This window comes from Mycteria americana, chromosome 9, assembly GCF_035582795.1.
Source record: "Mycteria americana isolate JAX WOST 10 ecotype Jacksonville Zoo and Gardens chromosome 9, USCA_MyAme_1.0, whole genome shotgun sequence".
Lineage (NCBI taxonomy): Eukaryota > Metazoa > Chordata > Aves > Ciconiiformes > Ciconiidae > Mycteria > Mycteria americana.
Window position 1 is genome coordinate 26,434,240 of NC_134373.1, and position 21,805 is coordinate 26,456,044.

A 21,805-nucleotide genomic window follows, 5' to 3' on the forward strand; every position below is an offset into this window, starting at 1 on the left:
GAGAGCAGCTGAGTGTTAAACTTTTATAGAAATCCTTGAGAAACAAAGGGAAAATAGAGAGCAGAGCCCAGGAGAAGAGCACAAGCCTGCAGTCCCCGCATGCACACTGCAGGCCACCCACAAGAGCAGACAACCTCAAGAGGATGCTCCCTCCCTAGCAGCCCTACCGTCCCCACAACAAACCAGAGCCACGCTGGTACCCACGGTCTCTCTCGAGCAGCAACGTGCAAGCGCGAGGTTTCCCCCAGGCCCCGAGGCTGGAGGAGGGCAGGATGTTGGCACAGGCGTTCAGAAAGGATGAAACGGGTCGTTTGAAAGTCCCGAGCCCTGCTCCTTCCAGAGGAGGGGGGTGGTGGCTGGGGACTTTTCTCCACGGGACAGGCTGCAGGAGCAGACTCGTCTCCCAGTGGCTCAGGACAAGCAGACAGAGACAGAGGCGAGCAAGGGCTCAGCCCTTGCTGGTCGGGGACAGGAAGGCCAGGCTAACTCCAAGCTCAGCTGGCTCCCACGCAGCAAAGAAACCACCACCACCACATCAGGCTTTAAAAGCAGCCTAGGACAAAGGCCAGACAAACACAACTTCCCCAGGCTTTGCCATTTGTTTTAAAAATGGAAGTCGCACAGCTCTCCCCTTTGCCCAGTAAAACATCCCTCTCTAAAAACAGCCCCACAGGCAAGCGTGTGGCACAGGGGGCTCCCGCAGCCCTTGCTCTCTGGAGCCAGCTCCTGTCTCTTCCTTTGAGGTAGGTTGAGGTGTCCCCAGGGAGGGACAGCAGCTGCCTCGTCACATCACCAGGGCGGTGTCCGAGAGGCAGCCAGCAGGTGTCTGGTCGGCTCCACCAGTGCACTTGTTGAGAGGTAAGCTCTGAGTAGGGCTGGGCTCCAGGCATCGCGTGAGGTCTTCACCAGCTGAAGGGAGGAGTGTGCTGCAGGAAAAAGGAGACCCCGTGCTGCTTAGGGACAGTGAGAAAGGATCAAAAGGGCCAGTGTGCAGCATTCACCTCTGGTATCATCATACACAGGCTCAGAGACAAGGCTGCTAGGCTCACCTACTCCATCCCCACCCTGGGCAGCACCAGTCACCCCAACAGACATCCAAGACAGTGATGGGACTTTAGGGTCACACCTTGATCTCCCCGGCTGCATGCAAACCCAACTCCATCCTGGCCTGGGCACAGGAGCAGGGATGCCCTTTCCCTTAACACCAGAGGCGAGGGGCATGCCTGCCTTCCACTTCATCTCACCCAGATGAACCCCAGTCCTCCACCTTTCTGCAGGAGGCTGTCAGGGTCAGCAGCACTCATTTTGCAGCCCAGCTTTGCTCGGGGAAGCTGGCAGAGTGCAGACTGAGAGGCCTCACTGCTCCCCCAGCTACACGGTGTGGCTGAGAGCCTCTGCTCACTGGTGGCCACATCAGAGCCCATAGAAGTGGTGCAGGTCCCTGTGGGGAACATCTTGTCAGCATGTCCTGACCATGACAACCCCAGACATCACCCAGTCCGGCTGTTCTGGGCCTCACTCCCATCTAAGCTGGGTGTACAGTGCCAAGGAGACATGCCCAGTCACATAGACATCATGCCAGCCCTACCAGTTGGCTCTCCAGAGAGCAGAGGCTGGCTTCAGAGCCTGCAAGCCAACCTGTTCCTCTCCCCTTAAACAAAGCTGCTTTTCCTGCTGCCAGTTCTCTCTCAGGACACCAGTCCTAAAGCCATGCTGTGAACATCATGCACATCATGGCCAGTGCAAACTCACCCCAGTCTGCCTAGTTCCAGTTTGTTGAAGCCATTTGATTGAACACTGCTCTTCTGGAGGAAGAAAGATTTCAGCAACGACCACTGCAGGAGGAGAGAAAGACAACCAAATGGCTATTTAAGTTGTGGCAAAAATCCCTCAAGCCTGCTGGGCTCTGCTGTAGGCTGCCCTAGTGTGCTTCAGCTTGAACTGCCTCACACTGCTGTGCATCGTCACTGCCACCAGACTGTTCCCAAAATAGCAAACAGAGCAGTCTTTGCTCTCTGCTTAATGAATCCCTCTGCTGTAAGTGGGAGCAGAGCATCTCGAGGTTAAAAGAGTGGGTTTCTTTCACTGGATCAGCCTGCTGTAATGCACAGGAGTGACAGACGGAGATGGCTCCCTCATGGAAGGGAATAAAGGGCAGGCCAGGTGCCAAATATGTAGGGCTGTGCCCAGTGCACCCAAGGATATTCAGATGCAAAGTACTTGCAGATCTGATATACTGAGTGGACTTCATGTTGGTGGGAGATAGAGAAGCGTGGGTTTTTCCAGACTCCTGGAGGCCTTGGCAGAGAGGGAAGAAGAGGACAAACAGGCAGGGCAGGAGCCACAGGAAGCAGAACAAGCAGGCGCTCTGCCCAGGCAAACAACCGGCTCTCCCTAGCTCATCCACAGCCATACACACCATCTGGGCCAAATCCGTTCCTGCCCCAGTGTGGTACCCTTTGACACACCAGCTCTTCAGTAGCTCCAGACCTGGGAAGCGACAGAAAAGACAAAAAGCGAGAATGAACGACCAAGTTTGCAGAGAGTTAAGCCTTCCCAGCTTGGGGCATACAAATATGCTGCACAGAGTGAACTGACCGTGTAGTACATGCTACGCAATAACTACTTGAACACATGCCTGAGCCCCAGCAAACACGGGGTAAACCAAGGGCGTTCACCCTTTGTACGAGCAAACACCAGCGAGCGCCAGCACGTGGGCTGCCGCAGTGCTTGCCTTCCTCCCAGGGAGCCAGACACACTGTGCAGCGGGCTCAGCTAAGCAGGGAAACTGGGGCAACACGGGATTTGCCAAATTAGACCAGACTGGCTGTCCCCCTGAGCCCAGTGCCTGCCAACGGCAGCACCTGATTTGGGCGGCACCGGTGAAAGTTACTACAGTGCAAATGTAGAGCAGCTTTGCTGTCACCGGCCCCGTTCCCAGAAGAGGGCAGCCCGGGCAACCTCCTCTTTGCACAGCACCAAAAAGCTGCAGCATCCCAGCGCATCGTCTCCTCCCTGCACGGGTCCATCCAGAGCTCGACGTGGGCTGAGACCTGGTCTCCATCCCTGGCAGAGGGCAAGGCTGACACAGACTGAGCTCACCAGCAGTGTGACTGGAAGGGACCGTTCCTCCAGATGCACACAAGATGTGCTGCTCCAGAGCACAGGGAGGTCACCTTGAAGCAAAGCCATGCAGAGCCTGCACTGAACAGGCTCCTCTTCCTCTAAGGTCTCCTCCTGCTAGCTGTCCCCACTACAGCCATGCTCCCTGCTCTCTACTAATCCAGAGATCTTGAGAAATCCAGGATTGCTCCCTTCCCATTTTCTTCTTTAAGAGCCTTAGAGCCACAGCACAAGCTAAAGTGCCTTGAGATTTAAGAACCAGCAGAGCAATGGCCAGGAACTTGATGCTGTCCAGCTGGGGTTACTGTGGTTTGCTATATGATACCAGCCCTGGCTATAGGAGGAATCCTTGCTGCCCAAACTCTGCTCCTCAGTGACCTTTCAGCAAGCCCCAGGACCTTGGAAAAAAACCCCACGTGTTGGGGGCTGAGGGGAGCAGGGCAGCTCAGCAGCCCTGCCCCAGCTCTGTGCACCAGGCCGGGCTTTGCACCTTGCTGGCCAGGGAGAGGGGAGGGCTGCACGGAACATACGTGAATGGGGAGGGGCTGGGGGAGGTTGGGTTTTGCTCAGAGGTGAAGAGCAACAAGGGGGTAGAGCAAATCTGCTTGCTGGGCTGCTTCAGGGAAGCTGGAGCACTCAACCAGGATCCCGGCCTGAGCGGCAAAGCTCAGGGCAGCACTTCAGTGCGGACAATGACAGGATCTTTCTTCCAGCTGACAGGAGAGCATCCAGCAAAGGTATTAGCGAGGCAAAGGATGACACATGCTGACAGCGCAGCTGAAGAGGGCTATGAGGTTACTGTCTCTCTGTGAAAGACTGTTACCGACCCCTTTGATGTTTGCTTTAACATCAGTGAAAAGCGACAAAAGCTTTTTTTTTTCCCTCTCCATGACAGCCAGGCTAGGAGCGCACATACGGTTGCCTCAGTGGAGGGCCAGCTCCTGCAGAAGCCCCTCCAGCTAGATCAGATGCTGGATGGAAAGCCCTGAGCCACAGTCTCTTTTTACGTTCTCTAATCCCTCACACTAGACCTCACTGGTTCTCTCTCCTAAATAGCCTCTACTGCTGCCCTGATGGAGACAGCCCTGCGTAAGAAGGAATTGGTCCAGCCCAGCTATGCCTCATTAAAGGATGTTTTTTATTAAAATACAGAGTTGTGTCCTGGAAAGGTGGAAATGATAGCTAGATTTCTATAGTGTTTAGGAAAAATTCTTCTGTGTGCACACTGACAGTTTTTCATCAATTAGAAAGCAGCAGGAGACCAGGGAATAGGCCCAATTTTTCCTTCACTTCACAGATCACCTGTAAGGAGCAAAGCCCAGCAACTCCAGCTGTTTCTCCCTCAAAAGAGGGTAGAGGAACGCAATAAGAGGCCAGAGCTACAGGTTGAAGGCAGAATCCCAGCCTGCTTCAGCCCCAGGGCAACTAGAAGTGGTGGTGCTGTGCTTACCAGAGCAGTCAGCACTGCTGATCAACTCAGAATAAGCTTTTTGTGATATTTGAAGCAGTCTGGGAGGGTAACACATTTCTTATGGCTAGTGAGCATGCAGGCAGGCAGCACTCCCTCAACATGCACAGCTCAGAAGTCTCCCACGACCACCGGCAGGCAGCCTGCCTGACTCAGGTGACTGTGCCAGGCTCTCGGATGGCAGTTACCTTTGTGTTTATTCAAGTAGTATTTCAGCTCCCACTGGGTCACGAGGATGTTGAAGTAACGAGGCTGCTCGAAGAAGCGCAGGTACCGCATGGAGATGTGGGTGGGGAACAACCGCTCGAACTGCCCACGCCGGGAATACTCATCCTCTGTCTCCACTAGGATGCGAACATCATCTGGGGTCAGGATGTCCAAGACAGAAGAATAAAAATCCTGCAGACAAGCAACCCAGGGTCAGGGAGAACTGAACTACGTTTTGTCGGTTCCCCTTCTCACCTCCCCACTCCTCGAACCCTCTCAGGCAGAGGTCTCCATGTGTCTGAGATCATTGGGACACAGACCACATGGAAAATGAAGAAATCTAGGCTCAGTGGTGACATCCACGCAGCACAGAGCTGAGGAGATCCCCAATTCTGCAGCCCAACCTCTCTTACAGACACTGCCAGGTGGCACACAAGGCAAGCGTCCCTGCTAACCTGCACGGGGTCAGCAGGCAAAGGCTATGAGAGCTGTGCAGAGACACGAGGAGGAACAGGCAGTGCTCAGACCCTGTTTGGGGACTGGTGGGTAATGTGCCCCTCAGCATGTGCCTATTTTATTGTAAAGATGAGCCAGTGCAGCAGTGGCTTAAGCAAACCCAAGTTATTTCTGACCAGCTGTCTTGTAACCCACCGGAGCCCAAGTGTTCCCCATCATCTGGCTGTCCCCACAGAGGGGCACAATCTGGAGAGGGACAAGGGATAGACACATGGGACTGGCTGGGACAGTGGCTTGGCAGGATGGCGCAAGTATCAGAGGAGATTGTGTCATACCTGGTCAGGTATCTTCTGCGTCAAGTAATAGGCCTTCTTCATCTTCTCTGCTATGAAATGCTCAGATCCTGGCTTAGGCTTCTCCTTCAAAGCACTGCCCAGACTGAGGACACAAGAGGAGGCAGTGGAGCATTTAAGCAGAGAAGACAAAGTCCTGTCATGGCAGAGCTGCTCCCAGCAACTTCTGTGAGAGCAGTGACACCCTCAGGAAGATGCTGTGGAGGACAGAACGCTTTCTCCAAGGATTTCACTAGTTCCGAGAGCAGTGATGCACCCACAGCCTTGTGCATCAGCACAGGACCCAGAAAGGATGTGGGCAGGGGAACAGGTAGGGCCCTGTCAGCTCCTTGCTAAGGCATTTCAGCGTTCCTTCATCCAAAAGGTGAACCATCACCTCACACCCACGTAGGATGCAAGAGGGCCAAAGACACACTGTGACCCGAGTCACAACACTTGAAGCCTGGTGGGATCTCATGTTTACGTCCCGCTTGGAACGCAGCTTCCTAACTGTAACAACAGGGCTGGGGGTATGAGTACTCGGTACTGATACTGTGCAAGGAAGGAGAGAACTCAGATCAAAAACTTCCTCCTGCAACATCCAAGAACTCTCAAGACTCAAATTCAGCTCCAGCTCCGCATGCCATGGGAAATCCTGGCCTTTTGTACGATCTGACCAGCAGCCATCTAAACTATTCTAAGCACCCAACTGAACCATTTGGGGATGCCAGAGTCTGGGAGATACTTGTCCAACACCTTTTAACACGTATATCAACACAGCTAATCTGTTCTGCTGCTGCAAAAATAATTAGTTGTGTGCAGATCCAAACAGGGAGAGCAGAGCCTCGAGGCTGTGCTGCATGGTGCTTGGGGAACACACAGATCTACTGGAATTATGCCCATATACAAAAAACCCGTCATATCCTTCCCAGGGCAGGAGATATGGCTAAGCAAGCTTGCCCCTGGATGCAGGAACTCTGGTAATGCATCATCTGAACCATGTTAAGGATCCGCTTAATCCCCTGCAGGTCCCTGCAAGGACACCTGCCCTTCAGCACCTCCATCACAAGCCGCAAACGAGCGTGTGATCAAAGTGCCGCAGATGAGCTGGCGAGAGCTCCCCGGCTGGAACGGGCCCTCACTCCAAGCTTCTCCCTTCACTGAAGACACGGGGTAGGCAGAGGGCAAGAGTCCCATCTTTCGGCGTGCCCATACATTACCGCGTGCTGGTGCTCATCCCAGCAAGCTGCTCCTTCAGTGACACTGGGCCAGCAGCCACTCTGCTGCAGGGAACAGGACTGGTTTCCCCCCCACTGTCAGGTTTGAAACCAGTATAAGCCCAAGCTGTGGTGAAACACAGAAGGAGCAGGGGCCAGGGTGGACACATGCCCAGGAATTAGCCTTATGCAAGAAACAGTCGTGTTAGCTGCAAGGTAAGACTGTGCACACCCCTACCCATAGGTCTACAGCCTCTGGCACCTGCAGTCCTGCCTAAGGAACGGATCACTCCGGCCTTTGCAAAATAACAGGTGCTCCTCTTGTTCAAGGCAGCAGCATGTCAGCCCTGGGGTAGAGGGTAAGCGGATCCAGCCCCAACACAGCCAGCCAGCCCTCCACGCAAACGGAGAGGCAGAGCAGCTCAGCATCGCGTTAGTTCTGGCAAGGGGAAGGAGGAGAGAGCACGACTCGACTAACTGCAGAGCAAGCACAAATTACACTGGCCTCACTTCCAACTATGGACCTGCAGGGAGGGCATAAATCCTTCTGCCTTGAAGAGACCGCAGGAACTAGATACCCAGGCAATGATGCAAGTCCCTCAGATCCACAGGTGAAGGACCAGCCAGCACAGGCTCTCAACAGCATAGAAACCAGTGTTTGCTGGGCTGCAAGCAGCCCCCAGATGAAATCCCCCAAGAGAAAAGCCTGACTCTCTGACAGAGAAGGAGGCTGACCTGCAGGTAGAGCCACTTCTTGTCTGTGGCCTTGAGGCCACACTGTCTGTGCTGGGCAGAACAAAGCCGGCGAGGTTAAGGAGGTCCCGAATCATCTGGCCCTTGATGCTCACGTCCAGCGGGGAGTTGGAGTGGAGGCTGTGGGGAGGAAGCATCACAGCAGTCTGAGTGCTAGAATGGAGGCGCTGACCCCACGGCCCTGAGATCACTCCCTGGGTTAATACCGACCAGGACACAAAACCCAGCCTCATCACAGCCAGCCATGAGACACTGAGACAAAAATCCTGACAACAGCTCTTTGAATGGGGGCTCCCCGCCAGAAATAGTTCATTTCTCCACCTCTTCCCAGATTCACTGGAAACCTGCAAATCCATCCCCAGAGCCCCATCTGGGATCATGGCTCTGTGTCTAGCTCATGCCCATCCACTCTTGCAGGCAGGAGAGGCCATGCTCAAATACACCGCAGCTCCCAGCCCTGCCTGCACAGCCGACACTGTGCAGCCGGGTGCCGTCAGCAAGCGAGAAATGGTGCACGAGGCAGTGGAGCCGCTGATCACTTCTGCCCACGCAAAGAAGAAATCTGTGCCATCACCTGTTCCCTACATGACACATCCCTCCTTGGCCCTCCTTTTTTAACGTACTCTTCCCTGGCTCTAGCTGGAGCATGCCCAGCGAAGCTTTCTGAGCTGTGGATGGATGTTGCTTTCACAGACAGGGAGACTTTGATTCCTGCAATCTAGAGAGGGAGGCATCAAAGCCCACAGTCTTTCAGCACAGGGTGCAGGGGACATCACGAGCCAAATTCACTTTGTGGTAAAAGAAAGGCCATTATCCACTCTGCTGTGGCTCAGAATCTGCTTTACCTGGGGGAAATGTTGACCTCTAAGATCCAGGGCTTGAGGTTTTCATCCAGCATGATATCAAACCCAAACAGCTCATGGCAACAATACGGCCGCCGCACATACATCTTCACCAGGCTGTTCACGTAGGGCTCAGATCTACAAGCCAAGGAAAAAACGCTTGTTTCCAACAGTCAGACAGCAGAGCTCTGGCTGTTCACAGCACACACTGCCGGTTCTGAGAGCATATGCGGCCACATGGTGCGGGAGCGGGTGGGCTGAGAGACCCAGGCAGGCCTGTGAGCTGCTGCTGCTGCACTGCGTATGGATCCAGCATTGCATCCTGAGCATCCCTGCTCTGTCGGGCAGGATCCACCTCTGAACACAAGATCCATCCTGCACCAGGAGACCTTTCTTCTCAGGCACCCTGGCCAAGCAGGGGAGCTGGGCAGAGTGTTGGGTACACCGCACCCTCCTGGCCTCCCCCCCCCGCGCTGCAAGCAGACCCAGGAAATGTAAGGTCTATTTATTCATTGCAGCTACTGCAGCATGAGCATAAGTAACAGGATGAAAGGAAGGATCCAGAGAGAAATACTGAACAGTGGTGGTAGCATTTAGATGAAAAGCAAAAGAACTGGGCTGAGATAGCACTGGCGAGCTGGAGGGGCCAGCCTGCACCCCACAGCCAGGCACAGAGCAAGGGGTGCCAGGACTCACGCAATGATGGTTTTGATAACGATGTCCTTAATCTTCTCCCAGATGGCCTCGCTATTAACTCCCTTCTGGTTCAGGTAACTCCAGAGAGCTTTGAGTGCCCTGGGAGAGAGAAAACAAAGGAGGTAGCTCTGTAACCCCTTGCTGCCCAGCCCTGCTAGGGGAGCGAAAGCAGCAGAGGGGAGCCTTGACAAAGCTGTTCCCTGGCACGGCCGTCCTTCTGCCATCCTCAAACCCCTCAGCTCCTGGTTGCTGCCCTCTCCAGCCTGGCCCCTGGTCTTGTAGGCCCAAGCTACTAGGAACATAAATCTGTCATAGGCTTGTCCCAACACTGGAGTAATAGGTCCCAAATTAGCACATGAGCATGGTGTATCAGGCCCAGATCTTCTCTTCCCTCCCCCTCCGTGTCCTCAGCAAACCTCCCCTTCCTGCAGGCCTTCCCCCGCAGCACTGCAAAGCAGCTCAGCAGGAATCCAGCAAAACCCCTGTAAATCTTTTAGCTAGAGCCATTTCAGAGAGGCTTTGGGGGTGGAGAAAAATTTTTGAGAAATGTGGAGAACAAGACGGTAGGGGGGAGCGTGTCTGCTTTTATAGGAGTTTCCCACACCACACCGAGCACTGCAAGCTACCCTGACACTGAGCCAAGGATGCTCAGATGTTGCTCAAGTGAGACCGTGTGGCTAATGGCCAGGAATCCAAAGGTCACACTTCCTGCATACAAGATGGAGTGGATTACAGCCACTCTCATCTTTAACGTGGGAGCAGCCAGCTTTGACTTGCATGGCGGTACCAAAAACCCACACAATCCCACCCCCATGGGATTTCAACTGCTGGGGGACAGCAGACCCTTCTCAAAGTCCCAGTGGAGGAACAGACCACTGAGCAGCAGGTCCAGGTCTGAGAAAGCAACCCTACTACAGCAAACCACTTTCTGCAGCTCCCTTTGAAGTAAAGTAGCCCTGCCCAGGCCCATGAATTGAGAACTCTATCCTGCACTATTTTTAAAAGAGTTCAAACACCGCTGTGGAATCAAAGACAAGTGCCTGGGGCCTTGGATCAGTCCACCCATGGGACAGCAGGGAACAGGAACTCCTGCAAGACTGCAGCCCTCCTCCCAAATGCCTAGAAACGGCACCACTGCTCCTATTCACACCGAGTAGCACATAAATTATCGGTTTTGCACCAGGACTGTCCCTTTCTCTGCCTCCACAGGAAGTTAAGAGTGAGGTGGGCAGAAGTTCCCATCTAGCCAATTTAAGCATCACAATTACCCATTCAAGTTCTAACAGCAAAAAATCAGATTCTGCTTTAACCTCATCCCACCGCCCCCACAACAGGGCAAGGGGATGAATGAGCACAGATGAGAGCAGCATTGGAAGCAGGGAACGGCACAGACACAGGCAGGATGAACGGCAACCACAGCCCAAGCAGCAGCGGACAGGATGAGTCACAAGCCAGGGAGACCACCCAGATTCCATCGACATTAACCCATGCTAAAAATCACTCTGCTCCTCCAGTTTCCCCAGGCGGGAGCAGACAATACAGGAAGCACCTTCAAGTTTTGGGTAGGAACACTGAAAAAAGGCTGACTTAACAGCGAATAGAAAGAGTTGCCCTGTGCCCTAAAAGCAGCACCTACCATTTGTGTCCTTGACAAGCAGTCTCATCTGAGTTGGATTTGTACTCCGTGTTCTTCTTGTTCACGCTGTAGTTGGTCAAGTGCACGAACTTGTTGCTGAGGCTCTTCATCGAGGAGGAGTACCTGGAGGAGGCAATAGGAGCACAAGCAGTCTGAGCTTGAACTGGCTGCCCCCAGGCCCATGGGGCAGGCAGAAACTCTGTTCTCATCTCAGACCACTCTCGGCCACCCACCAGTCCTGCTGCCTCCCTTTCCCAGGCTGCCTGGAGCTCTCTGTCCCCACAGGCCCAGAGCTGATGGGACAAAGCATGAGACACAGAGTAGGCTGCCTTGGGGCAGTGGGATGCAATCCTACCCTCACAGCAGGTCCTTAAGAAATGACCAGAGCATCCATCGGTGAGCAAAAGCACTGACGGAACTGCAGCAGCCCAAGGCAATATAGTCAAAACTGGAAGAAGCATCTCAGTTTCTGGTATGCCAGCTCTTACGCAGTATGAAGCACAGACAGCATATTTCAAGAACTGCTTTACACTGAGCTGATCTTGCCTGGGAAAGGTGGATGAACGAAGCATACTCTCACATTCCCTTTCAACATTGTCACCTGCAGTGACCCTGTGTGTTTCCAGACTGCTTCTTAAGCAAGCAAGCTACAGCTTTAAGCATGACCGAATATGGGATGACTCCCTCCTGCCCCAGCCGAGGCGGGCACCACAGCCACAGATGCCTCAGCGCTGAGGCAGCACCCCAGCACTGCTCTGCCGCACAACCTACTTGCAGCTAGCAAAGCGAACCAATCCATCCTTGAACAGGTAGACCCTAAGGGGATCGTAGCAAGTGACGTAAACGTAGATCCTCAGGTCGAACTTCTTCCCGCCAATGAGGTAGGGTTTGTGCAGATACCTGCAGAGGGAAGCAAGCACCGGGGGAGGGTTATGATTTCAGTGTGCAGGAACATCTCTAGCCCACACCTCAGAAGCTTGGCAAAACCAGGGATCAATGCAGAAGCCCTTTTGCACAGAATTTCCAAATAAAGTGCATCACAGTCAAAATGAGAGAGAAAAAAGCTCTCCCAGGCACAGGGAGATCCTGCAGCACATGAGCAGCATTCCCTTCTGCTCAGTTGCATTTTGAAGAGATTTTTCCCAGCTCTAAGGCACAGTAGCTTTTCCACACCCACAAGACTGATCACAATATTCAGGAACATTTAAGACATGCAGCAGGCCACAGATGGTTTGGTTCAGTGAGCAGAAACAGTTGGAAATTTTCATCCAAATCATTTGATTATTCACTCCAGAAGTTCATGATTTTCCATAGGAAAGCTCATCACTTTGCACGGGAAGCGGACAGGGAGAACAGACAAGCCAACACAGCAGTTCCCTGTCTGCCAAACACCAGATTGTTTTCCTGCCCTCACAAGAACCTTCCCAGAAAGCAGTCTCAAACCAAGATGAGCTATTCCATTTTTCCGCAGAAGGGGAAGGAGATTCTGAAAATCCTGTTATTTCAAGAAAACCCTTTGACCAACAGCCACACACACAAAGGCTTTTAATGACCCATTCTAACTTGGATAAGAACAAATCTTGACAATTGCCACCTCTTCCCTGGGACTTCTCTTCCCACTGTGCTTGTGGGCACTGGATAAGGTTTGTTTGCCTCCAAAGATGCCAAACCCCAGAGTACAAAGCAGCGGGAGCAGGATCACAGCAGAGCTGAAGCTGATCACCTGCCAGATAGAAGCCACAGAAAGCCCGTGGAGACAGTTTGTACCCGAGACCTCAAAAATCTATGCAGAGACAGCAGCACTCCGGTAAGCCCAGCTGCAGCTGACAGAGCCAGACTTTGAGCAGCATTATTACACCCAGGCAGTCGAGAAGTTTCTGGATGCAAACCAGGTGCTTCTGCTCTGCCACACAGTGGCAGTGGCCCAGACCTGGCCAGAGAGACTAGACACTAGGAGGTCCCAGACTGTGTGTTAACCTTACTTTCCTTCACTCACCTCTGTACCAGCAGCGGTCTCCTTTTGGGGAGCTGGCTCCATTTGTGGATGACCTGGATACCAATGCCTCTTGCTGATGCTGGCTGCAAAACACAAACAAGAAGGGATCAGATCTTCTCCCTGCAGTGAAAACAGGACAGAAGATTGAGCTCTGCTTTGCACTTACTGGTTTTACAATCCATTTCTGGCGGCTAGCTCCTTCCTCCCACGCTTTCCTGAGTAATTTGATGTCCTGGGGCAGGATGAAGGACTGGGGAAAGAAGTTAAACTCCTTCTTCCCACAGCGAGCCTGCATCTTCAACAGATTGCGCCACAGACGGTCCTTTCTCCCAATTTGAAATGAACCGGGGAAGTGGTTTAGCTGGAAAGGAACGCAGATGCTGTGAAATCTCCCTGCTTCCCCACCTCCCTGCCCACCCCTTGCCGCTCCCTGGCCAGAGGATACATCCTTTCTGAACACAGTGCAGGGTAATGCTCTTTGCTCCCCTGCCAGGCTTGCACCAAGACAGGACCCACCTGCTCCTGAAGGTCTGCAGGGACAAACACCTGCATGGTGATCCACACCAGCTACAAAGCCAGCAGCTGCTGCCTTGTCCCTTGTGATGCCTGAGCAGCTGCAATGCACTAACCCTCAGCCTTTGAGCTTCCTCTGGCCATATCCTCCACCCCACTTGCTGGTTTCCCACTTGCTTCTAAACTGTATGCCAGAGTCCTGCCCATGCAACACAATCTCTGGGGACAGAAAGACCCTGCAGCGGGACAGGAACAGGGCTGGAGGCTGCTAGCTTCCAAACCTGGATGCTGCCTCAAGACCGAGCAGTTTGGAGCATTATGGCTCTCCAGAACAAACATGTATATGTGATAGATATCAAACCTCTGGTCCTTCACATGTTCCCCAAGCCATGGGCCACTCCTGACCCTTTTGTGATCTGAGTTAGGTACATCCCCTCTGGCTGTGCTGGCAGGGAGGGCACTGGCCCTACCGCTCAGTTCTTCCAGAGGAAGGACTGTTTTAAGCAACAATGACTGAATTTAGACGAGCTCACAAGTGAACACGGCTAGGCTACAGCCTCAGTCTGTACAAGAGCCACCCTCACAGCGGGGATGCTCACCCAGCTGTGCCTGTCTCTTGGGCTTATCTGCCAGCACATGAATGCCAGCTGCCATGCTCTGGAAGGGACACTGCAGGGACAGCCTGCACAGCAAACACCTGGCCCTGAAGAGAGGGGCACCCAAACTGCTCCCAACACACTCTCCATGCATGTGAAGAAGGTCAGCCCAGAACATCCCCTACCTTCTGGTGCTCCCTGATGGCTCTGAAGCTGGGGGATTTCATGTGGTGACCCCAGCAACCCAGCCAGTCGTTGCTTTCTGCAGGAAAAACAGAAAAGTCCATGACCAAGTACCCTGCCACCCACAACGCCCTCTCAACCCACCAGCACCCCATCTCCTGGAGCTAGCAGAAGTGTGCCGGGATGCTGCACAGCAATAGCACAAAGCACTCACGCTGGCTACGGCGAAGCTATCAAACCAAGGGCTGTGAGTGGGATCCAGTTAGCCAGGTGGGTCATATCTTTGTAAACATGATTGTTGCAGGGATCTGGGCAGACACAGGGTCAAAGGAATGGCTTTAATCCCCCATCGCCCTGACTTCCCTGCTTTACAGCAAGTGAATGAAGCAGTTGGCTAATCAGCGCTGCACTGCAGAGGGACATGTAGGATTGCAAGACTTCCTAGGTCTTGCTCTGCCCTGCGTGTCCTATTATAGCCCCAAAATGGTCTGTGCAGAGGTCTCCTGATACATGCAAGAGCCCCATAAGTACTGCTGGGAGATCACACTCCAGGGTATGGATCACAGCTGCAAATGCTCAGTGCTTCCTCAGCCCCAGCCCTCTCCTACACATCTCTTCAGCGACAAGATCCCAAACCTGAGAACTCTCTGGCTATGGTCAGAGAAGACAGCTTCTTCCTCAGCACACGGGGACAAGGGACAGCGGTGCTGCGGTTGGCACCAGATGAGTGCCAGCCTCCTTAGAGTGGCAGCACCATCTAGAGGCACAGCTCAAACAAGCCGGAGCACAGCTCTGCTGCCCCACACGCTGCCTCAGCTCCTGACAACCCAGGAGTAAGTCGTTGTGGTCCATGCCAGGGACAAGCCAAGAGGGAGATCAGGCCCTGCCAGGACCCACAGAGCTTCGGATATTGTGGGTCAGACAGAAGGCAGAAACGGGAACCCAGCATCCTGCGGTGCCGAGCTTGTATCGCTCCTGCTCTGCTCTTCGCAGGCAGTCTGCCTTCTTGTGCCCACGGGCTGGAGGCGAGGGAGGACACGACGTGTCGCATGCTGCCAGCCTCCCACAACTTACTTTTGCTGACTCTGAAGTGGGACCTGCCAACGGTTTGCTTCACTATGTTTGGCGTGACTGTGCACATTTTCCATCGCAGCAACTTCCTCTGCTCCCAAGGCAGCTTTTCCACTAGGAAGGCAAAAAGATAAGGACAGAAGGAAAACAAACACAATACCCGGATTTTCTACAGCTGCACCCAGGGAAATTCTTATGGTTTGCTGCACAGGCACCAGACCTGCAGAGGAGGGTGCATAGCCCCCTTTGCGGAACTAGCATGGAGCAGAAGACTTCACGGCTGGGGGAGATCCAGGACACTGGAATGTTTGATGGCAGCCTGAGTCATGCTCCAGGCTGTGGGAGCAGCCATCATTTTACTCCAGCCCTTTGGATCTCACAGCAGTGCTGGGTCCCATCGCGGGAAGGGTGAAGGGGAGCCACTGCCAGCCAGCTCCTGGCTGTGCGCTGGCACCGCTGCTTGCTAATAACGGGCTGGCCGCTCTCACCCTGCACGGCAACAGACCGCGGCTCACCTCTCTCATCCCGAGTACTGAAGTAGATGGTTGGAGGCACATTAGGGAATAAACTGCAGACAAGAGCGGGTTTGAGCACTTTCTCCTGAGCCTCAGCAGGCTGGGCCAGGCAGTTGTTGCAGTTCCTAGGAGAGATGAAGCGGTAGGTGGTTGGCTAAAGGTGAAAAGTAGCACAGGGAGGAAGGGGGAAGCCGGAAGGAGCCTTGATCCTGGTATCGGGAATTTGCATCATTGCAATATGGTGCAAGTAATGGGTGCTCAGGTCAGTAACCCAGTCTGCAGCGACGAGGGGGCAAGCTTGCAATGAATGCACAGGCCAAGTGCTGTAACCCACACGGGTTTTGTGTTTTGCTGGGGCAAGGGGTGAAGTTTGTTACATGACAAACCCCGCAACCTAGTCCACAGGAACAAGGGGTGGAGGTTGTAATGCATATATGATTCAGCTGTTGTAACCCTCTTGGTTTTGGTGTGCTGCAGGGAAGAGGGCTGGAGTTTTACTGACTGTATGTATACCTTCTTACCACAGCAATCCCTAACACCTGGGAGGAAGGGTAGAATTCATAACATATCTATTAAGGTTGTGATGACGCTAAAAGTAGAGTTTGTAATAAACATATATTCAAATATATGCCACTGCAGCCAGTGGAAGAAGACACACCAGAGCAATCCACTAAGGAATAAAGAGCAGCAAAAGAAAAGGAACCACAACACATTGACCCCAATCTCCCAGGTCACTCCTCCCCTCGCTAAAGGGACTGAGTATAGCCTGAGCAAGGGGGTTGGAGACCAGGATGGGGGAAAAAAGAGGCGTTTTCCCTAAGTCCTTGTATATCTATCTTTTTTTTCAATACCAGAATCAGTAATTAAGTTTGTTAATTGGCAATAAATTATATTAACATTCCCTGGCACAAAACTGGTTTTGCCCACAACAGACTGAAGGCAGGAGACAGCTGCAAAGGCTTCGAGGCCAGCCCAGCACACAGCCCTTACAGAGAACTGGCCAACATCTCTCCCTCCCCACCACAGGAGGCGTTTGGCTCAAGCGCTGCTTCCCCCCATCTGTCCCCAGAGGCCAACCAGCCACGTCCTGCCAGAAACAGCTGCTGGTCCAATTTATGTCACCTCTGCAGAACTTTCATAACCACGTGTGCACACCCAGAGCCCTGCAGCACCCTCAGGTTCAACACTTGCTCGCAGGAAGCCTTCCTCGTCTCCCAGGTGAGTTATGGCATGATGGAAAGCAGCAAGTTGTTGGGCAGACAGCAAAGCCCGAGGCAGCCCTGGTGCAAGGGTCAGCACAGCTGCAAGGACCAGCTCCCATTACTGGATGGGCAAGAACAGGTCACACAAAAGGTCTGCCAGGAGTCATGGAGGCAGGGCTCAGATGACCCCAGGCTGGCCAATCCTCCCCAGAGAAACCTCCTTCCAAAAGCTAAAGAAAAACCCAGGCTCTGGGACTTGTTTCTAGGATGCACTGCTGAGACACAAGACCCCAAGGAGCTTTTGCAATCTCTGGCCCAGGATGCCTCCACTCTGCTTCATCTGCAAGGCAACAACACTGCAAGAGCACAATTTAATCCAGTAAACCTAACCCAGCAACTGGCAGTAGCAGTGAAATTAAGACCCCTGTTTTGCTGTGGTGGATGCACCCTCAGCACTTTGCAGGCTGCTGTCTGTAGCAAGAGAGGTAGCTTTGGTCTGCAGGGTAGCAAGGAAGCTCATTTTGGTTGGGAAGCCTGTTGCTACCTTCACTCCATTCCCCCACGTGCTACAGCTCTCCTCTGTCACCAAGGAGGGCAAAGATGGACAATTTTGGACAAAGATACCAAATTCAATGCACTATTTACAGCTACTAACCTGGATACAAGAGCCACAGAGCCACTGGATGACACACCAACGACAGAGGAAGCATCTGAGTCACCTGCAGGAGGAGACAGACTCAAGTTTTGTCTCCATGGGGAGTGAAGGCACACAGAGTTAGGAACAGAAGAGAGAAAACAAATGCTCCAGGGGATAGACCCTTCCCAGCTGCCCTGAATCCTTGGATCCTGGATTTTGCCCACTAATTGGTGGCATAAAAGGCAGGGCAGGGGGTGGAGCTGACAGCCCTGCACAGAGAGGAGATGGGTAAGTTTTGGAGCAGGACAGTGGTGAACCCTAGCCTGCTCCCCACAGAAACCCATGCAGTTCCTCCTTGCTGCTACATTGCTTCTGGGTTCAGCACAATCTCTAGATCATCCTGAAATGACAGCATGAATGTAAGACAGGAGGGCAGCTGTGCTCAACCCCAGCTCCCAGATGGCCCCCACACTCCCCACCTCGAGGCACGGAGCACAGACCTCCCTGGGGAACCAGCACTCACTGTCCTCATCCTCCTCCTGACTGCAGCTCTCGTCCAGGCCATCAGGAAGTTCTTCCTCCACTTCGTCCTGGGGATGGCTCGACTCCAGCGGCGACTGCTCAGCAGTGACACTGGGACAAAGGATATCACATCAGGAGTGGTATGTGCTTTCCGAGGCCAAAAGACCCAGAAGCCCAGGAGGCAGCATGAGATAACGTGGGCAGGGAGTGACAGCACTGCCCTCCCTGGTGCTGATGTACAAGCACTCATCCCAAGCTAGCAAGAGGGAGAGGCCCCAGGGCACCCTGAGAGGGAACATTTTCCACAGCAGCCAGAAAGAAAGAGGCACAAGGACACCCTCTCCCAGCAGGGGAGCAGGAGCAGGAGGTCCATGTCCTTGCGCCCTCCCTGTCCTGCATAAGCTCCGCATTCCTTTAGGAACCCATGTCTCCGCCCAGAAAAGCCTTGCCAGACCTAGCTCGACAGCAGGCTTCACCCAACATATGTGCAGAGCCTGCCACAGCACGCAGGGCCCTGTGACAGTGTAGGGAGCAAGCTAGAAATGCCACACAGCAATTCCACGCTGTGGCTGAAGGAAAAGGTGGAAGGGCTCGGAGTTACCCCAAGTGTCTCATCAAGCTGGGGGTGGCAGGAAGGTTCTCCCCACACCAGGATGCCACAGATGGGTTTTGGTCAGGGATGCAGCCCATGGTTATCTTTATGGCCACCCCCATAGTGCCCACAGTGCATCCTCTCCCAACACACACAGACGCAACGGCCAGCCCAGCCCAGCCCATCCCGCCACGGCCTCCCTCCTCCTCCTGGCTCTACTTACTCAAGCTTTCCTGGGAGCACAGCCTGGACCCGTTTCTCATCTTTCTCCAGTTGGATGGTGGACATCTGACTTGCCACTTCAGAGACAGCAGTGAGGTGCAGAGGCTCTGCTCTCGCCACCCAGTCCCCACTGTGCGGGCTCAGCACGCTCACCAGCCGGCAGTCAGCATTACGGTTGGGAGAGCCAGCACGCGAGGCCAAGAGATGGACGCTGATACGCTTAGTGCAGACGACGGCACCATCGGTGCCTATAAGGCTCGAGTTACCATTAAGGCGATGGCTACCCAGCTCCAAGTTCAGAGGAGTGACGGTTTCTTTCGGGGTGAGCTGCGCCATGATGTGCTGCCCCCACCTGCTGTTCCAGTTGGACAGGCTGCCCACGTTCGTAAGGCCAGAGCTTTCGAATTCACGTCCAAAGCTGTTGCGTGTGGCAGTCTGTCTGGCTAGCTGCTGCACAGCCTCTGTGAGGCTGATCTCTGGCTCCTCTTTTAAGCTGTGTGCTCTCCTCTCAGCATTCTCCCGTGAGCACTGCTCCTTCCTGAGGATCGCACGGCTAGGCACAAGGGTCGGGGGGGGGACCGCGGTTTGTTCCAACACAAGGTCGCTGCTTTTCACTGCTCTGTTGACCAGGCTGCCGGGGGAGCTGTCTCCATTGTCCCCAGAGTGGGGCCACGAGGCAGCGGGGAAGGTGTGGGTGTTTTTCACCTTCTTGATCTCCAGTGACTGCAGCAAAGGCACTTTAGCACTGCTTGGCTGTAGGAAGGAATTGTTATTGAGCACTGGCCTACAGGAGCTGGAAGCCTGCCGACCTGAGCTGAGGGCAGAGCCTTTGACCCCAGTCCCAGAGTGCTCCTCCGCTAGCGCAGGCAGCAGGCAGGGCTCCATCAGCAAGGAAGACATCACCCTTCCTGTGGCAGAGCCGGTGTCCGGAGGGCTTTGGAAAGGAAACCTGTAGGGCTTGGGTCTGAAGCAGGAGCGTCGGTAGAGCAGAGCACTCCTGCCCAGGTCCAGGCAGGGCTGGGTCAAGGGCAGGCTTGGGAGGGCATCTTCACCGGGGTGTGCGTGGCATAGTGATGGTGGGCACAAGAAGCAGGATTGCTGCAGAGGGATCCCTGAGGGCAGCAGGCTGTGATCCTGGAAAGCACTCACATACTTCTTCTCCAAATTCCAGATGGGTTTCGCCTGCTGCTGAGCAAGGTGCCAGGCCCGGCGCAGCTGAGCTCTCCCTGTCGGAAGGGTGCCTGACTCAAGCCTGATGCTCTTCTCCTGTTTGGGGACCAGATTAGCGTGTTCTGGTCCTGCAGAGGCCATGTAAAGCCATAGCACATGAGGCATGAGCGAGTCAGTCATCTACAGCAGCATCTTTGCTGGCCTGAAACAAGACGACAGCATGAAAGGCGCTGTTACCCCAGCAGGGCAAAGCACCTGGCCCAGTGCCCCAGGAGGGGAGCAGGGCAAGTTGCTTTCCCTGCAGGATGAAAAACCATATCTCCATCTGCTGAGCTCCCCGAGAGTCTCCTGGGACCAAGCCAAAGGAAGAGCTGGCATCTCACATGAAACCAGAGGATGTGAAGGACAACTTAGAGAGGGCCCTGGGAAAAGTGCCGTCCGCAGGAAAGCTTGTACCCTGCAAATGCGCAGGGGTGCCTGGCTGCCAGCCAGCTGCAAGGAGAGGCCGCCTGCCTTGGAGCTGGCACAGCAACCAGAGCCCACTCCCACGGGTCTGCATCTCCAAACTGTACTGTGTGCTCCACCACCAGCTCTCCCGACTCCACCGCAAGTCCCAAAACGTGTGCTTCTTTGTCTTCTCCCCACTCCTTAAAGCTTCAGCTCCCAAGGTCACACAACTAGGTGAGAATCTCAGCCCTTGCTTTTAAAAGAAACACATTTCTCACTTTTGTAACCCCATGGAAAAGCTCAGCAAGGGCTGAGGGCATCCTAAACAGCTCAGGCCTGGGAAGGCAGCAAGGAGCAAACACAGGGCTGCTGTACATCAACACCTCAGTTTCCAACAGAGACTGGCAGTACCACACACACATGTTCCTCCCCGTGGCAGTCCTACAGAAAAGACTCTTACAAGGAGCAACTGGCAGACCACAGAGCTACAGACATAGGTGTCCTGAATCCTCCTAAAACAAACTATTGCACCATGCCTGTAAGATCCTCTTGCACCAGGTATTTGTCTTGCTTTAACACATGCCTGGAGAGCCCCTGGATAGAACCACAATAGGAATTTGTATCCCAAGCAGGCTGGCTGGCTGGCTTGCTCTTCCACCTTCCAGCTCTCACAAGCTTCCATGTTTAAAAAAAAAAGTTTAAGAAGAAGGGTAAGCAGAGCATCAACCATCGCCCTCTTAGTTTTCTTGCAATACACATACACACTCCTTTCTCACCTGAAAACCAAGCCTCAGCTGCAGCAGTTATAGTGTAGCTAGGAGACCCCAGGGTTGCTCTGTAGCACCATGACAGCAGCTCACACCCGCCACAGGGCTGGGTCAGACAGACATACACCCTGCACAGACCCACACCTGCCAGACCTTCTCAACCTGTGAATCAGGCCCCAGTCTCCAGCGCACATCAGGTCAGCAGCAGCCCAAACGGAGGCTGTACGAGGTGGGAACATCCCACACAGGATCCCATAGGGGCTATACATCCTCAAGGAGAGCTGCTGCCCTGCCAAGCTCTGCAAGGAAGTATGGAAGTGGTCAGGTCTGCTCCATGCCCATGGCTGCACTGCCTGTACAGTCATGCTGAGCACTCCCGATGAGGAGCGGGCAGCTGCATCCCTCTGTGAGCTGCCGCCCAGAGGGGCTCCGAGCCCCGGGGAAAGGAATCCCACGCGCCGTACACAACTGAGCTGTACCGCACTATCCGATTGCTACCTGATTTGTGCCCAGCAGCAAACCCGGCCGTGTTGTGACATTCACAGCGATTAGCACAGAGCAAAGAGGCTGTGGCTCAGATGCCACCACCTCCCCAGCTCAAGTTTCCACCAGTAAACAAGCAAGCGAAGCTCAGCTTCCGCA

General features: G+C 53.9%; 2 protein-coding genes across 2 annotated transcripts in view; both read right to left on the minus strand.

The window, feature by feature from the left end:
* On the minus strand, positions 1-20,129 carry TTLL4 (tubulin tyrosine ligase like 4). Its single transcript, XM_075512652.1, has 18 exons — positions 18,781-20,129; positions 17,967-18,076; positions 17,462-17,525; positions 15,605-15,729; positions 15,093-15,203; positions 14,021-14,097; positions 12,893-13,087; positions 12,727-12,809; positions 11,502-11,630; positions 10,731-10,853; positions 9,095-9,193; positions 8,402-8,536; positions 7,539-7,676; positions 5,590-5,692; positions 4,780-4,990; positions 2,420-2,490; positions 1,753-1,835; positions 1-926 (listed from the first exon to the last, which is right to left on the minus strand). The coding sequence occupies exons 1-18, from the start codon at positions 20,127-20,129 to the stop codon at positions 785-787; spliced, it is 3,348 nt and encodes a 1,115-aa protein (XP_075368767.1). The 3' UTR covers positions 1-784.
* STK36 (serine/threonine kinase 36) overlaps positions 20,048-21,805 on the minus strand; it is a 20,543-nt gene continuing 18,785 nt past the window's right edge. Inside the window, exon 27 of the mRNA XM_075512651.1 lies at positions 20,048-20,151. Coding sequence (XP_075368766.1) covers positions 20,122-20,151 — 30 coding nt within the window. The 3' untranslated portion in view covers positions 20,048-20,121. The remainder of the gene's footprint in view (positions 20,152-21,805) is intronic.

Bases quoted from the DNA above. Each gene is read 5' to 3' on its own strand.
- TTLL4 (XM_075512652.1), bottom strand. From the start codon at position 20,129: ATGACTGACTCGCTCATGCCTCATGTGCTATGGCTTTACATGGCCTCT. The intron at 7,677-8,401 runs GTAAAGCAGATT...TCCTCCCCACAG, and splicing joins GAGGTCAACATTTCCCCCAG to CCTCCACTCCAACTCCCCGC. The intron at 4,991-5,589 runs GTATGACACAAT...GCTTGTCTGCAG, and splicing joins CGCAGAAGATACCTGACCAG to GATTTTTATTCTTCTGTCTT.